This window comes from Heterodontus francisci, chromosome 31, assembly GCF_036365525.1.
Source record: "Heterodontus francisci isolate sHetFra1 chromosome 31, sHetFra1.hap1, whole genome shotgun sequence".
NCBI classification, from domain to species: domain Eukaryota; kingdom Metazoa; phylum Chordata; class Chondrichthyes; order Heterodontiformes; family Heterodontidae; genus Heterodontus; species Heterodontus francisci.
This window is the reverse complement of record NC_090401.1, coordinates 29,672,772-29,690,112: the sequence shown is the minus strand read 5'-3', so window position 1 is coordinate 29,690,112 and position 17,341 is coordinate 29,672,772. Positions and strand designations below refer to the sequence as shown.

The window sequence follows — 17,341 nt, the reverse complement described above, 5'->3', positions numbered from 1 at the left end:
ATGGAAGATGGCAGGATCCCCAAAGACACATTGTACAGTGAGCTCGCCACTGGTATCAGACCCACCGGCCGTCCATGTCTCCGTTATAAAGACGTCTGCAAACGCGACATGAAATCGTGTGACATTGATCACAAGTCGTGGGAGTCAGTTGCCAGCATTCGCCAGAGCTGGCGGGCAGCCATAAAGACAGGGCTAAATTGTGGCGAGTCGAAGAGACTTAGTAGTTGGCAGGAAAAAAGACAGAGGCGCAAGGGGAGAGCCAACTGTGCAACAGCCCCAACAAACAAATTTCTCTGCAGCACCTGTGGAAGAGCCTGTCACTCCAGAATTGGCCTTTATAGCCACTCCAGGCGCTGCTTCACAAACCACTGACCACCTCCAGGCGCGTATCCATTGTCTCTCGAGATAAGGAGGCCCAAAAGACAAAAGACAAAGACTGTAACAAAAGTTTTTTTTTGTAATCAGAACTTAGAATCTGTGTGTTTTAAAAGTTGAGAAAAGGTTTTTTGCTCAATGAAAGACACCTGAAAATAGTTGGAATTCCTGCAATGTTTTGAAAGGAAATTCATAACAAAAGATGAACTTTATGGGTACTTTGAAAGGAAGTTGAACTTGTACAAGGACAGGAAAGCCAGCAATTTCAAGGAAACCACAGGGGTTTGTCCTTTCTTCAGAGCAGCTTTTGAGTGACAGGAGGAGACACTTGTCTGGACATGTGACCATGTTCAGGAAGGTTCTTTTTTCACCTTGGACCCTTTAACAAGAATGAATTGGACAAAGGGCAGGCATTTGAAATCTTTGCTTTGATCTGCCTGTAGCAAGAGAGGAAGTAAAGGAGACTTGCATCTCTTGAAAAGGAATCCTGCATTTGAAAGGTGGCAAATTCCTGTTGTCTCCTGTCTCTGAAAAATTCCTGCATCCAGTGAGATTCCTGTTGGCTCCTGTGTTTTGAGAGATCCTGAAATCTCAAGAAAGCTTCTACTGCTAGACTACAGTTTTTTTAAAAACCCAAGCAGACCAGTTGCTGCACACCTGATGAAAGACCTGTGTGATGCCTGCTGCAGACAAATTGCCTTGAAAGCCTACCCATCACAGACTGTTCAGCAACCTCGCATGGAGAGTCTTCAAGTGGTATCCGACTATTCGACTCTGGGATACCTCACCATACCAAAAACATCCTACCAGAACATGATAAATGCAGTCATTTTATTTTTTCTGTAAACCAGCAACCCTTTTCCCCTTTTAACCAGTTTCTTTTGAATGTATGTGTGCGTGCATGGGGGTTAAGGAAAAGAGGAGTTTTTTAATATATAAATATTTAACTCCGTAGTAGTTAAAACTTATTATTTATTTTCCAATAAATAGTTGAATGTTGTTGTTGTTTCAAGAAACCTGGTTTGGTGTGCTTTATTCTGGGGGATAAATAAAGTGTTTAATTTGGGCTATTCTTTGGTAGGTGGGAAACCTTATTTGATATGCTATGACCTGTGGAGTAGTGGGACTGAATTAACAGTGCATTTCTCCCACCTTGGTCCTAACACTACCACTATGCTAAAAGGGATAGACTCATAACAGAATTAGTAGTTCAAAACTGGGTATTCATGAGGCGCTGCAGGCCATCATCAGCAACATAATTATATTCAACCACAATTGTAACCTCATGATCCAGCATATCCCTCACTCCACCATTACCATTGAGCCAGGGGACCAACCCTGGTTCAATGAGGAATGTAGGAGGGCATGCCAGGAGCAGCACCAGGCATACCTAAAAATGAGGTGCCAACCTGGAGGGCAATAAATGCTGGCCTTTCCAGCAACACACACATCCCAAGAACAAATAAAAAATAATACCCAAGAGGTGCAAACTGACCAGACAGTGGAGGAACATCAAGAAGAGAGTGATGAAGACACAGAACCATCACTTGATTTCACACTCGCAGTTACCAGCTTAGATACTGTATGTTAGATGACAGTATAGAGGTGGGATTTACAGATGATGAGACACCCAGCATGAGTGCACTGCAGCCACAGCTGGGGGCAAGGATAGCACAGGTGTTAGCTCACCGGAGGGTGAGATCAAACCAAGGTTCTGCTGCAGAGGATACAGATGAGCACTTTGATGGGACTGCCCACAGAAGAATGCTGATAGGTGTGTGCAACAAAATGCTTGGTGAATTGGGAAGACTGCCAAAAAGCCAATGTTCAGTGTCAAGCAATATGGAAGAATCAAGCACCAACTTGGCAGAGGACTTTGCACAGAGCTTGGAGCACATCCTTGCTCATCTCAGGGTCAAATGTGACTCCAAGGTTGTGAACAGACTGGCTTAATCTTAAAATATTCTGAGGGAGATTGACAGAGTCGGTAGCTAGGGAATAGAGTTTGGAGCAGAGACCAAAAACACTGGCTTCAGTCTTCCCAATATTTCATTGGAGAAAATGTCTGCTTATCCAGTACAGGATGTCGGATAAGCACTCTGATAAGTTAGCACTTTTGGAGGAGTCGAGAGAATTGGTGGTGAGGTAGAGCTGGGTGTCAATCAGCATACATCTGAAAACTAATGCTGTGCTTTCAGATGATGTTGCTGAGGGGCAGCATCCAGATGAGAAATAGGGGGGAACCAAGGATAGATTCTTGGAGGACACCAGAGGTAACGGTGCAGGAGCAAGAAGAGAAGTCATTGCAAGTAATACTCTGGCTACAATTAGATAGATAAGAATGGAACCAGGTGAGAGAAATCCCACCCAGCTGGACGACAGTGGAAAGGCGTTGGAGGAGCATGGTGTGGTTAACCATGTTAAAGGCTGCAGACAGGACGAGGAGGGAAAGTTTACCTTTGTCACAGTGACTTTCAATGTTCTTAAGCAACAGTGGACAGCAAACTGCGAGATTTTGCAAATATCTCCAACTCCAGCCCAGAAGGAGCCAGACGCATGAAAGTTCATCACCAAGGTCACCTTCACAGCCACTGGCAATGTGCTCCTCGCCTTGCTCTGAAGTTGCAGTTGTGGCTGCAGCAAGTGACAAATTTCAGTGAGGATGTCCTTATTGATGCTCAGGTGTCTTGCATATTGTTTCTCGTTGAGGTTCAAGTCGGAGAATTGCTCCCTAGATACCCTGTGCGAATATAGCTTCCTGCTGAGGGCCCTTCTTCTCCTTCCTCTTCTATCAGCTTGTCCTGCTGTGCATAGCCTCTGCTCAATCTTCCAGTCATGCTGTATTCCAAGGGGAATGCCTACAAGTGCACCCCATCTGGGAGCAATTGGATTGTGCAGAAGCCTAGAAGTCAGCAAAAATTCTTCAGCAGCTGCCCATTTCTAGGAAGTCCTCAGTTGATGAACAGACTGTGACATATTGTGCTTTGCAACAGGTCTGGAATATTTCAGAATTTGTGATGGTTCCAAGTCCAGAAATTACATGATTAATGGAAGTAATGGCACCTACAAGCTTGTAACTTTAGATTTTTTCTGAGATAATCCGGTAAACATAAGGCTTAATCTTACTAAAGCTACAGTGGCGCAGTGGTTAGCACCGCAGCCTCACAGCTCCAGCGACCCGGGTTCAATTCCGGGTACTGCCTGTGTGGAGTTTGCAAGTTCTCCCTGTGTCTGCGTGGATTTCCTCCGGGTGCTCCGGTTTCCTCCCACATGCCAAAGACTTGCAGGTTGATAGGTAAATTGGCCATTATAAATTACCCCTAGGATAGGTAGGTGGTAGGGAAATATATAGGGACTGGTGGGGATGTGGTAGGAATATGGAATTAGTGTAGGATTAGTATAAATGGGTGGTTGATGGTCGGCAGACTCGGTGGGCCGAAGGGCCTGTTTCAGTGCTGTATCTCTAAAAAAAAAAAAGCTGCTCAAAATAGATATGTTAAACTATGTGCGCTAATGGGCCTGCAGCACGAGTTCCCAAAAATTCTTCCAAAATCTACCAATCTCTGAAAGATTGTTTTAGGATAATGCAACACAAAGGGCATTGTTGTGGAAATCATTACATTTCCTCTTTAAACATCCACTTGATTATATTACATACATATGAACATACGAATTAGGAGCAGGAGTAGGCCACTTGGCCCTTCGGGCCTGCTCCGCCATTCAGTAGGTTCATGGCTGAACTGATTACTCCACATTTCCACCTACCACGATAACCTTCCACCCACTTGCTTATCAAGAATCTATCTACCTCTGCCTTAAAAATATTCAAAGACTCTGCTTCTACCACCTTTTGAGGAAGAGAATTCCAAAGACTCACGACCCCTCAGAGAAAAAATTTCTCCTCATCTCTGTCTTAAATGGGTGAACCCTTTTTTAAACAGTGACCCCTAGTTCCAGATTCTCCCACAAGGGGAAACATCCTTTCCACATCCACCCTGTCAAGACCCCTCAGGATCTTATATGTTTCAATCATGTTGCCTCTTACTCTTCTAAATTCCAGCAGATACAAGCCTAGCCTGTTCGATCTTTCCTCATAAGACAGCCCGCCAATTCCAGGTATTAGTCTAGTAAACATTCTTTGTACTGCCAACAAAGCACTTACATTCTTCCTTAAATAAGGAGACCAGTACTGTACACAGTACTCTAGATGTGGTCTCACCAATGCCCTGTATAGCTGAAGCAGAACCTCCCTACTTTTGCACTCAATTCCCCTTGTAATAAACGATAAGATTCTATTAGCTTTCCTAATTACGTGCTGTACCTGCATACTAAACTTTTGCGATTCATGCACTAGGCCACCCAGAACCCTCTGCATCTCAGAGCTCTGCAATCTCTCACCATTTAGATAATATGCTTTTTTATTCTTCCCTGCCAAAGTGGACATTTCACACTTTCCCACATTATATTCCATTTTCCAGATCTTTGCCCACCCACTTAACATATCCATAACCTTTTGTAGCCTCCATATGTCCTCTTCACAAGTTACTTTCTTACCTATCTTTGTGTCATCAGCAAATTTAGCAACCATACCTTCGGTCCCTTCATCAAAGTCATTTATATAAATTGTAAAAAATTGAGGCCCCAGCACAGATCCCTGGGGCACACCACTTGTTACATCTTGCCAATCAGAAAATGACCCATTTATGCCGACTCTCTGTTTCCTGTTAGCTAACCAATCTTCTATCCATGCCAATATGTTACCTCCTACACCATGAGCTTTTATTTTCTGCAATAACCTTTGATGTGGCACCTTATCAGCACATGTAACTCCATCAAATAACTCCAATTAATTGGTTAAACATGATTTACCTTTCACAACATCATGTTGACTGCCTGATTACCTTGAATTTTTCTAAATGCCCAGCTATAACATCTTTAATAGTAGCTTCTAACATTTCCCCCAAGATAGATGTTAAGCTAACTGGCCTGTAGTTTCCTACTTTCTGTCTCCCTCCCTCTTTGAATAAAGGAGTTACATTTGCTATTTTCCAATCTAGCGGAACCTTCCCCCAAATCTACGGAATTTTGGAAAACTTGCTTCATCAAATGTTCTTAATCAAATAACTTAGTTTGGGATTCAGGACTCTGATTTGGGATAGTGAACTAGAATTTTTCTGATCTTTGTGTTCAACTTTTCTTTCCTCTTATGCATTGCTACAACCAATGGGAAGTGGGGCTTTCATTTTCTTTGTCAATTCTGTGTTAGAATAATTTGTGTTCTTTCAAGTCTGTTGGGATTATTGTCTATATTAGGGATCTGATCCTTCACTATCTTAGTGCTGTTTAAGTAATTAATGTCAAATACCCCTTTACATTTTTACAATAGACATACCATTGCAGGGGATGCAGGAACAGAGAGACCTGTGGGTTTGTATACAGAAGTCATAGAATAAAAGAATGGTCACAGCACAGAATGAGGCCATTCAGCCCATCGTGTCTGTGCTGGCTTTCCAAAGGAGCAATTCACTTAGTGCCACTCCTCACCTTCTCCCCATAGCCCTGCACATTTTTCCTTTACAGATAATAATCCAATTCCCTCTTGAATGCCTCGATTGAACCTGCCTTCACCACACTTTCAGGCAGTACATTCCAAATCCTAACCACTTGCTGCATGAAAGGTTTTTTCCTCATGTCACCATGGCTTCTTTTGTCAATTACCTTAAATCAGCGTCCACTAGTTCTCGATCCTTCCACCAATGGGAACAATTTCTCCTAGCTACTCTGTTCAGACCTGTATCAAATCTCCTCTCACCCTTCCCTTCTGCAAGGAAAACAGTCCCAACTTCTCCAATATATCTACCAGATATCGAAGTAAAGTTCCCCATCTCTGGAACCATTCTCGTGAATCTTTGAAGGTGGCAGGACAAGTCAATAAAGCTGTTAAAAAAGGATATGGGATCATTGGCTTTATGAATTGAAGTATAGGGTTGAATTTTCTGCATTTATAAATGTTTTGGGCGTCGGGACCGTTTCCGGTCCTGACCCTGCTTGGGTCAGTGGTGTATCGGCAGAGGAGATCTTCCAGGAGGTGGCAATTAGCAGGCTGCTTCGGTGTTTACTATCCAATTAAGGATGGTGAGTGGAACAGGAAGGCGGGAGGGCCAATGGGAAGGCCTGGAAGAATGTCTGGTTGGCAGCCCCACCAAGAGAGGTGAGGTGCAGTAGAAGAGGGAAACATAGGGGGTGCCTCAAAATGGAGGCGCTCATGAAAGGCTGCAAACTGGGGAATCCCGCCACAAGAATGCCTGCGACCGCAATTGGACTTCTTTGAGCCTTGCAGCTCCCTGATAGCGGAATTTCAGTCAGCTTTCAATGTCCCTCTGACCTCCCGCTGAGAAGTCACCTCCGAAGCTGACATGGCTGGGGGCCTGCGCGATGCCAGAAAAATTCCAGTACTGTCAGAAAATGGCCCTTTATTGAGGCCTTAATAATGTTGATTGCCTTCCTGCCGCCATGGAGCAGATTTCCAAATCCAGTGGCAGCCCAATCTGGGAACCTCACCTGGAGGCAGGAATACATCGGGAAACCATTCCAACAGAGTTTCATGCAACTTGCCTGGTGCCGCTCCACCTCCAAAGCTGCTTCCTCAGCTCTGGGAAGATTCCGCCCACATCGTGCAAACGAAAGGAAGTTATGCTAAAGCTTTATAGATCACTGTTTAGGTGAGAAGCAGCATCAATTCTTTTGTTTAATTTTCTAATAGCTGAGAAACTCTACCAGTGATAGGTAGTGACATTTGGTGGTGTTCAGCATTTATGGTTCCCAGTCCATGTTGTTCCGACCAAGTTTGGAGGAATGCACTCTCTTTGTCTAGTTCCACTACTCCACTGGTCACAACACATATTCAATGTTTTACCCAGTTACTGATACGGCCAATTATATACTTTTTCTATATTAGTTTCAGAATAAAATCCACCAATCAGGTTTCTTTAATAAACAACAAAATTATTAATTTGTTATAAAACAAGGCTTATTCAATAAAGATGCAAAGCTTATTAACACACAGGGTTGAAATTTGAAAGTTCCATTCTAAATAACCCAACACGCACACACGCACACGCACACACACGCACGCACACACACGCACGCACAAGTTAAAGAAAAAATAAAGAAGCTTTCTCTGCGAAGAACAACTTTACAGAAACAAAAATACTTTGACCAATACTTGTTACTTTTTGAAGTAAAAAAAGGATAAGAGATGAAATGTTCCAGCTGACTTTCAATCTGGCGTCCAGTTACACGTAGACACTATCAATCTGGAGCAGTTCTGTTCAGGAGACGTTGAGGAGTAGTCTTGCAGGCTTTTCAAGAGAATTACTGCATCAGTGGGTTCAGCTATCACAATGGATTTTCAGAAGATTTTTCAACACAGGTGGCAAAGGGTGAGTTGGGTGGCTTCTCTCTTCGTAGGATACACACCAACTGCATTCAAACTGTCCATGCCCAGATCGTAAAGCCAAAAACTCCTGACTGCTATAAATCTAGACAGGTGACTTCTCTGTAAACAACTCCAAATAGTTCCATAGTCCAGAAGGCTCCAGCTGTTTATTTAGCTTAAGACATGTGATTTCTAGTAAGTGTTTTTAAACAAAGTCCCAAGTGTCCTTCCAGTGAGCCTTTTTAAAAAAAACACAAGTCCAGCATCTCCTCAGGTATTTTCCACAGCCTTTTAAACATAAGTCCTCAAAAAATATTAATAATGGAATCACGTTCACAACACCGTGGGTAGCGGAAGATATTACTAGGTTTCTGATAAAGCCTGCCGTACCACAGGAAGTAATCTGGTAATCTAACTGGAGTATATCTTGCTGGTATTGCACTGCTCAGCACCCCTCAGTCCATGAGCAGAAGAATGGAGGTGTGCACAAGCCTTTCACTTGGATGTCAACAGACTCCAAACAAGGATCAACAGTTGTTTGTAAGTGTTGCACCTGCAGGCAAATAAAATTTACACATCTCTTCAAGCGAGAGGAGATTTCAGTTTTAATAGAGGAACGACACACAAAGAAAAGAAAGGCTTTCATTTATATAGCACTTTTCATGACCCCCAGGCGTCTCAAAGCACCTTACAGCCAATTAAGTATTTTTGAAGTGTTGTCACTGTTGTAATGTAGGAAATACAGCAACCAGTGTGCGCACAGCAAGCTCCCACAAACAGCAATGTGATAAAGTTCAGATAATTTGTTATTATGGTGTTGATTGATGGATAAACATTGGCCAGGATACCAGGAAATCGTGCCATGGGATCTTTTACATTCACCCGAGTAGGCAGATGGGGCCTCGGTTTAACATCTCATCTGAAAGACGGCACCTCTGACAGTGCAGCACTCCTTCAGTACTGCACTGGATCGCTAGCCTTGATTTGCGAAAGATCAGCCTAATTCTGAGCTAAACTAAAAATTGGTCGGTTGTACTTCACTGCTCAGCATTAGTGTGCTATTCATAACACGACAATCATACATTATATTATCAATGCAACACCTCATAAAAGTGGAAAGGAGGCAGAGGAACAAAGAAGGTGATTTTCAGTTTCATGTTTAGGTGAGAAAAGAGGAATTTAGATGCAAATTTGAACCTCAAAATTCCCGAATGCAATCAGTATTCATTTTTTAAAACAAACGCAATTTTAAAAGTAAATGGGAAAGAAGCAAAAAGAAAAGGGGATTTGAAAATACTAGGTACTTAAATTACCACGCAGGGATCAGAACTGATGAAAGGTCATCAACTTGAAACATTAATTCTTTCTCTTGCCACAGATGCTGCCAGATTTTCTGAGTATTTCTAGCATTTTCTGTTTAGATTATCTCAAAACGCTGGGATGTTGATCTCCTTTGCTAACAGGTAGTCTGTGGTCTGGAGCATAATTTGCTGATAAATGTAGCTGTGTTTAACGTGGCCTATCCTTTTTAAGCTACTGTTGAAGTAATTCTTATGGAAAAGTGTTCTAATTAGACAAATCCAGGTAATGGCCACTGAATGTAAACTCCTATGGTCATTTAGAGGTTAATTGTACCTGTTTTTAAATTTCTGCCCACAAATCAGAAAAACCCATCACAAACTGATGGGCTATCAAAGAAGTGAGGCAGATTGACATATGACATCTGGAATGTGATGGATCCACACTGGATGTAAGACATAACCACACACACACACTTTTCTCTTTACTCCTTTACTGTTTGACCAATGATGCTGAGCTACATCGCGAGTAGCATGCCAGTCATAGTTCTATGGTATTTCAATTTCCATATCCCTCATTGTACTTTACTGCATCTTCAGTCTAATATCATTACCAGCAGTTACCAAGGAATCTGTTCATTGAAAGAAAAAAGGGGTAGATATTAACTGTTGGGTAACTGAACAATAGAATGCACTAGCTGGCTGTCCAAGCTGCCACAGGAGGCCAGGTCCATTTTGAGGGCTGGATCTCATTAAGATGCCACCGAGTGGCGATAATCAAATGAACATTCCGCTGTAGCTGGTTGGCTGCGGGTAGGTGCAATATCAGGTGGCCCAGAGACTGACCTGGCTATCAGGAACATAGATCTGACTAGCGGGCTGAGTGTGAGGGGAAAACAGGACTCCAGCAGACCACATTATTCTTGTGCAGCATGGAGGAGTACTCTTGCTCCTTCTCACCTCACCAAAAACATTTTAGACTTCGCCTTTTCTGCTGTACCACTCCGTAAAACTGGGAAGAGCATGCATAGTGTAGGCTGTGTCCAGTTGTCCATCAAAATTGCAGTCAGGATCTGACATACTTCACAGGACCTTGATTTGCATATTAAATTGGCATACTGCTTGAAAGAGGCGGATGCTCTGGCCAACCAGCGCAAGGCCCCTTTGAGCATAACGGAGCTGTGGCGCTGACATAAATGGAGTGACGAGCCATTCTTTGGCTGCTACTGCCCTGCTTATGCCAGGCAGCACATTTTAAAATCTATCCCATAATATTTTGCAATAGGACCAAACAAAATGGGTGATGGACAATCAGCAGCTCCTTTTACATCTATCCCAATTGACTTCAATGGAAAGAAAGATCAGAAGCTATGGAAAATGGGCTGCAAATTCATTATTACCCTTTTAACACTATCACACAAAATCAAGATCTACCCCATTGTACAGCCTTACCAAATTTTTTTAGTTCTGATTAACAGAAAGTGTCACCATCCAATATGTATATCATAATTATTTGTAACTGATTAATGGTCCTGTTGGTGCAAATCCCTCTTTATATTAATTGTGACAGCTATAATTTTCTTTTTCTTTAGCATTACACAATGGCTCATGTCAATATATCAGACCAGACATCAGTGACTGACCGGCAAGTCAAAGAAGGCTCAAAAGGCGAACTGCGAGATCTGTGCAGACGCCACGGTCTCTCCATCTCAGGAACTAGGCCTTACTTTCAGAGAGTCCACTGCCAAAAGTTTGGCTTCAACCCTAAAGCTATGATTAAAAAACCTGTTGCCAAAAAGGTTATTGCTGTTAGTACAACGGTCCATGAAAGCTCCTGCTGTATTCCTGGATGCCCAAACCGTCATGGCAAGGACAGCCATGTACGGTGGTTTGCTGTTATTCGAGAACCAGAAGCACACACAGCATCTTTGATGAGAGCTATACGGTTCATTAATCCAGGGTGGACACCAACGTTTCATTCTAAAATATGTGGCCAACATTTCTTTTCAGGACAAATCTCATTTGTCCCAGGTTCTCCTGACTATGTACCTCACTTAAACATGAATCCCACTTTTAGAGCCATTACTAAGAACAGAAGTACAGAAACTGAATGTAGAGGCAATCCTGCGTCAGTTTCAATCAACAGCACAAACCCATCCATTTGTGACTCAGTAAGTGAAGGCAAAAGTGTGAATCCCCCAAGTACTAAGGTACAAAATCTCAAGAGCCTTCATCTGCATCCTGATCTGGAAAAAGAAGACAAGGTACTGTATGCTTCCATTGCCATTTAGAACTACACATTAATCCCACTCTTGAACTCTAGTAGTTTTCACTATTGTTCCTACATGAAATCAGCAGGCAAAAGAACGGATGAAGCAATGTGTGTGGAACCTTTTTGATTTAAATTCCTAGTTTAGAACATAACAAAATCAATATTCAGTGTAGTCTTTTGAGCACCCCAACCCCTCCCATTGATATCAAAGTTGACCAAAGAGTTCAATAATTTTTTTTGTCCCTTTCCTCATCCTTTGTTAAAGCCAGTGACTGAGGCTAATGGACAGTGCCATAGAATTAAATCCTCTGGTACCTCTCCCAAGTAACCATTCTTCATTTGTCACAGGATAGTGAATGCTATTTGACTGACTCGATGCTAAACTTTGTACAGAGACCTTTGCTGGAATTTATGTATTTGGATGAACAGTTGTGGACAAAACACTAACAGTTGAAATTTAATGCAGACAAGCATACAGGAAGAAAAAATGGGTAATGCATTCTCTACGAATACTGTTGGAATAGCTAAGGATGAATTTAATGGAGGCCTAGGAGTCTCAGTAGACTCCATGTTCCGTAGGCAATAGCAATTTAGAGCATCAATCAAGAAAGTGCCACAGGGATCAGTGCTGTGGGGCCTCAACTATTTACAGTTTACATCAATGACTTGGATGAAGCGATCGAAGGTATGGTAGCTAAATTTGCCGATGACACCAAGATAGGAAGGAAGGTAAGTTGTCAAGAGGAAGGGAGGAGTCTACAAAAGGATATAGCTAGATTAAGTGAGTGGGCAAAAATTTGGCAGATGGAGTATAATGTGGACTTGCCAACTTTGGCAGGAAAAATAGAAAAGCTGTATACTATTTAAATGGAGCGAGATTGCAGAACTCGGTGGTACAGAGGGATCTGCGTGTCCTGGTACAGGAATCACAAAAGCTTAGTATGCAGGTGCAGCAAATGATTAGGAAGGCAAATGGAATGTTGGCATTTATTGCAAGGGGAATCGAATATAAAAGTAGGGAAGCTTTACTGCAGCTGGACAGAACCTTGGTGAGAACACATCTGGAGTACTGTGTAGAGTTTTGGTCTCCTCATCTGACAAAGGATAGAATTATGTTAGAAGCAGTCCAGAGAACGGTCACTCAGCTAATTCTGGGGATGAAGGGCTTATCTTATGAAGAAAGGTTGAACAGGTTGGACCTATACCCATTGGAGATTATAAGAATGAGAGGTGATCTTATTGAAACATAAGATCCTGAGGGGACTTGATAGAGTGGGGAGACTAGAACTCGGGGACACAGTTTTCTAATAAGAAGTCTCCCTTTTAAGACAGAGATGAGGAATAATTATTTTTCTCAAAGGGTCATTTGTCTGTGGAATTTTCTTCCCCAGAAAACAGTGGAGGCTGGGTTATTGAATTTATTCAAGGCTGAGTTAGATAGATTTTTGATAGACAAGAAAGTCAAGGGTCATAGGGGGCAGACAGAAAAGTGGAGTTGAGACCACAGCCAGATCAGCCATGATCTTATCAAATGGCACAGCAGGCTTGAAAGGCCGAATGGCCTACCTGCTGCTAAGTCCTATGTTCCTATATAAACTCAATAGAATGTTTAACTAACAGCCAAAACCGAATAATATATGTCTGAGGAAGTTGTGATCAAACTATACAGTGCTCTGCTCAAACCACACCTTGAGGGCTGTGTCCAGTCTGGTTGCTGAGAAACGAGGGAGTCTTAGGTGATCGAGGTAGTGCACAGAAGGGCCACGAGGTTTGTCCCTAGTGTCATTGGCCTGAGATATGAGGAACGAGTGGGGAAATTTGGCTTTTTTAGCCAGGAGGTGAGAGGTGAAACTAGTAAAAGGTAAACGGAGAACTGATATCAGGAATCCTCTTCACACAGCCTTCTGACTCAGAGGCAAGAGTGCTACCACAAAGCCAAGGCTGACACCATTACTAATAGCAGAAGAATTTTTTCTCCTTCTTGTGGGATTTTTCAATTTCTCACACCAACAATTTTATGACTTTTCTGAAAGAGGCTGCTAATTAAAATTGAAATTGGGGCAGGTTTATGCTAAAATCCATGTCCTAAGAACAGATTTGAGACTGCACAAACTCATTTCTTGTAGGACATGTACAGCTAGCTGACAGGGGAGACTTTCACCCGAGCAGTCTGGGCTGGATTGAAAATAAGGTCCCAGAGGTGAAAGGTCAGCATCTAAACAACTGAGCTATCCAGTCCCATAATTATGGAAAGCTTGTTAAGTCTTAAAAATATTTTTTCTCCTCTTTTCTTTAGCTTCTCCACAAAATGCAGCATTCCTTGATTGAAAGGAAAAAGCTGTTATGTATTCATAGAGTAAATCTACATGAGGTCCTTACTGGGAGCAGCCATGTTGAAACTTTATTTTCACCTCCCAACAGAGAGGGCAGCAGAGGCAGTATAGCAGTACACAAATACTTAGCTATCAGCCAGTTCAATACAGTACACTGTAGAATCCAGTTACAAGTACAGGAAAAGGGCCTTCACTGATTCAACCACAGATTTTATCTCATTTTGTCCTTCATGGGGAAACATCAGCCTGGATGAGAAGAGTAATTTATTTGCCAGATCATGAACCAAAACCCACATCTTGTAACTTAAGTGATACAACTTATTATTACAGTAAGACATCACTGCATTTCAGTTTTTCATAAATACTTGTATGTTTTTTACCCAATTATGGTCTGTCCAGTGCCCCCACCCACAAAAAAAGACAAGTTTATATACAGTTTTTGTCTTCTTTTCTCTCCCATTCCCCACAAAATAAATGGGAAATTGTGTCTGGGGTCAGAAAGAGGAGGAGTACAAACAGCTATTTGTAGCCATATTTCCTTCTACATTTCTTCACTGCATCATGGGTTCAATTATAGGCACAGATAAGACTTCTTAGTCTAGCATATGAGGCCTGCACGTCCTGGACACTTCTACTTATTCAGAGCTTATTGAAATGTGAGTCTGAATCCGGAAATAAGTTGCAGCTATCAGTAATGATAAGTTCCCTAGAGAGCCAATTAGATTAAACACACCCCATTGGATGGTCTCATTACAAACACAATTTTTGTCTTCCTACCCTTCCAGTGGCTATTCCTTCTGGTCCTTTGCTCAGTGTTCTCCCTCCTTTCCCATCTGATGATAGATTAGCTAGCTCTCACTTTCTTCTTGCCACTATTCGTCTTAACCTTCTCTTCTCATGAAAGAGAGGACACCAAGCTGGGGCATAGTTCTATGACCAATTATCCTCTCAGTATTTTGCTCAAGTGGCCATTATTCATAATGACCCTTAACAGCCAAGCTGAATCCTATCCTCACCTGACTTGCATGCATTCTTCCAGAAGAAATTGGTGCATGGCAATTAGGAGTGAGAATTCCAACCAGTTTTCCTTCCATAAGTCCAAGGGTACTGAACCAACTTGCAGTTAAACCTTCTGCATCTGTATGATTAAGCTACTTGCTCATTGGTTAAACACACTGAGCTTTTCAGGGAGAGAAAGCTAACCTAAAATGAAAGCAAAATGCTGCAGATGCTGGAAATCTGAAATAAAAACTGAAAGTGGTGGAAATACTCGGCAGGTCTGGCAGCATCTATGGAGAGAGAAGCAAAGTCACAGACCTGAAAGGTTAACTCTGCTTCTCTCTCCGAGAAAGCTAACCTCTTTGATGCACATTTTTCCTCCATGTCTAATCTTGCTGAACTTTAAGAACCTCCCTCCATTCTGTTCTGTTATTATGACTGATATTAAGGTTTGTTGGGTTGTCCATTGTCTGGAATCTCTGGTCCTCATGGCACCTGCCCACATCTTGAAAACGTTGATCACTGAGCTTTGGCGGTGGCAATACTGCAGTTGATCTCCGTGCCCTACGATGGACCAGTAGGTGGGAAAAAGTAGGGGTCAGTGCATCTGATCAGTGTCCAGAGATATTCCCCTCCCACCAGCCCTGAATGAATAGCTTGATGAAACTCATTGTGTATACTCACAGTTGACAATTGAATGAGATGCAGTGAGATATGGTTACCCCTCCTCACACCACAGGATAACAAATCATGCATCCCTGCGACCACCTGAGCAGAAAGTGATACTAATTTTTGGTTTCAAGCTGCTTGAGTTTATTTAGCTGTGCACAAGTCTATCGGTGGTTTGAATGACTCACATTGACCGCCCAGAAGGAAATCTCTCTCTCTCTGAGTTTGTGAGGGTACAAAAAGCCTTTTTTGATTTAATTAGCCCACAATGAGTGTTCCACCCACATCAATTGAAAACAAAGGATGCTGATGGCCAGAGGCATTTCCTTAATGACGTGACTGTTTGTTGATTGACCCCTGTGGTTTTGCCCATTGCCTCAAAGCTGAAAGAACATGCATAAGTGAGCTGCTTGATGGCTGTCCCATTTCCCTTCTGTATGGTTCACTATCATTTCTAATCACACAGACCTCCACCCATTGTCCAATAAGTAGAGAATTTTAATATGATTTCAAAAGCTCATGTTGCATTTAGTATTTTAGAATTATTATAAATTGACAATTTTGCTTAAGCTATGCTGGTAAAAACATCAAAAATTTTACAGGCACTAATGACCACTTACAAGCAGATATTGACATGGGAAACAAAAGGCAAAAAAGCTGCAGATGCTGGAAATCTGAAACAAAAACAGAAAATGCTGGAAATTCTCAGCAGTTCAGGCAGAATCTGTGGCTAGAACAGACAAATTGCTGCTTCAGGTGTGAACTCTTCATCACAACCTTTCTACGAAACCAGCTGACTGTTTCCAGCCACAAAGCTGGCTAGGGCACTGGTGGGTGTCTGGTGAGTGGCTCACCTTCTGACTTCCCAAAGTCTAGAAAGCATCAGTCAATAGTGTGATGAAATACCCTACTCTCACCTGGATGAGTGCAGCTGTATCAACACTCAAGAAGCTCAACACTATTTGGGACAGAGCAGTTAATTGGCACCCCATCCACTAGACTAAACATCCTCCACTGGCATATTGTGGCGGCAGTGTACACTATCCACAGGAAGCACTGCAGAACGTCTCCAAGGTTGCTTTAGCAAAATCTCTCAAAGCTGTGATTTCCATCAACTAGAAGGACAAGGAAACAAGTATTTGGCAACACCAGAACTTCCATGCCTCCTTCCAAGTCACACATTGCTGTTCCTTCTTTGTCACTGGGTCAAAATCCTGCACCTCCCTATCTAACAGCATTCCAATACATTCACCGCATGGACTACAATGGTTCCAGAAGGAGGCTCACCACCGCCTTCTCAAGGGCAGCTAGGGATAGGCAATAAATGCCAACCTTTCCTATGACACCAACATCTCGAAGAATTATAAAAAAAAAAGGTGGGAAGAGGATGCCAAGCAGGTGCCAGCATGGGAAGATCCACCGGCCTTTTGACTGCCTGCCGGCTTCCAGGTAAGTGGTGGAGAGGGAGTTTCCAGAGGGTCCGGTGGGAGAGAAAAGGGCTCTCCAAGGCAGGAGAAGCTGCAATTCTCTTTGTAGTGCCTATAGGAGCACTTACCTAGAGGGCCTCTAGGTCCTTCCCACTATCTCTGGCCTGGTTCCGACTGGCTGGAAAGCTGAGGCAGCTCTGCTCAGGCCTAGGTTAAAATACTGTCATGGTCTTATTGACCTAGTTGGATACTTATTTGCATAAATCCTTGTGGCTCATGCGTGCTCAGGCATGCATCTCATCCATCTTCAGTAACCCGCAGGTTAATTTGGCGTTAAAAGGTCGAGTTCCAAGCAGCTAAGTAACCTGCTACATAAGAACAGGAGTAGACCATTTGAGCCCCATTGACCATTCTATTACAATCCACACCACTTAATGTGTTCATGTTTAAAACAGGCAGTCGCTTATATCGGCCAAAAAGGGATTTACTCAGAACAACTGTTATCTATCTGCATTGAGCTCAATTTCAAA

The 17,341-nt window shown here is 42.6% G+C and overlaps 1 protein-coding gene across 4 annotated transcripts in view; it reads left to right on the top strand.

The window, feature by feature from the left end:
* The window catches only part of zmym4.1 (zinc finger MYM-type containing 4, tandem duplicate 1), a 276,696-nt gene that overhangs the window by 97,265 nt on the left and 162,090 nt on the right, over window positions 1–17,341 (top strand). For all 4 annotated transcript variants that reach the window (XM_068011207.1, XM_068011208.1, XM_068011206.1 and 1 more), the window contains exon 3: window positions 10,704–11,375. In XM_068011207.1, coding sequence (XP_067867308.1) covers window positions 10,704–11,375 — 672 coding nt within the window. The remainder of the gene's footprint in view (window positions 1–10,703; window positions 11,376–17,341) is intronic.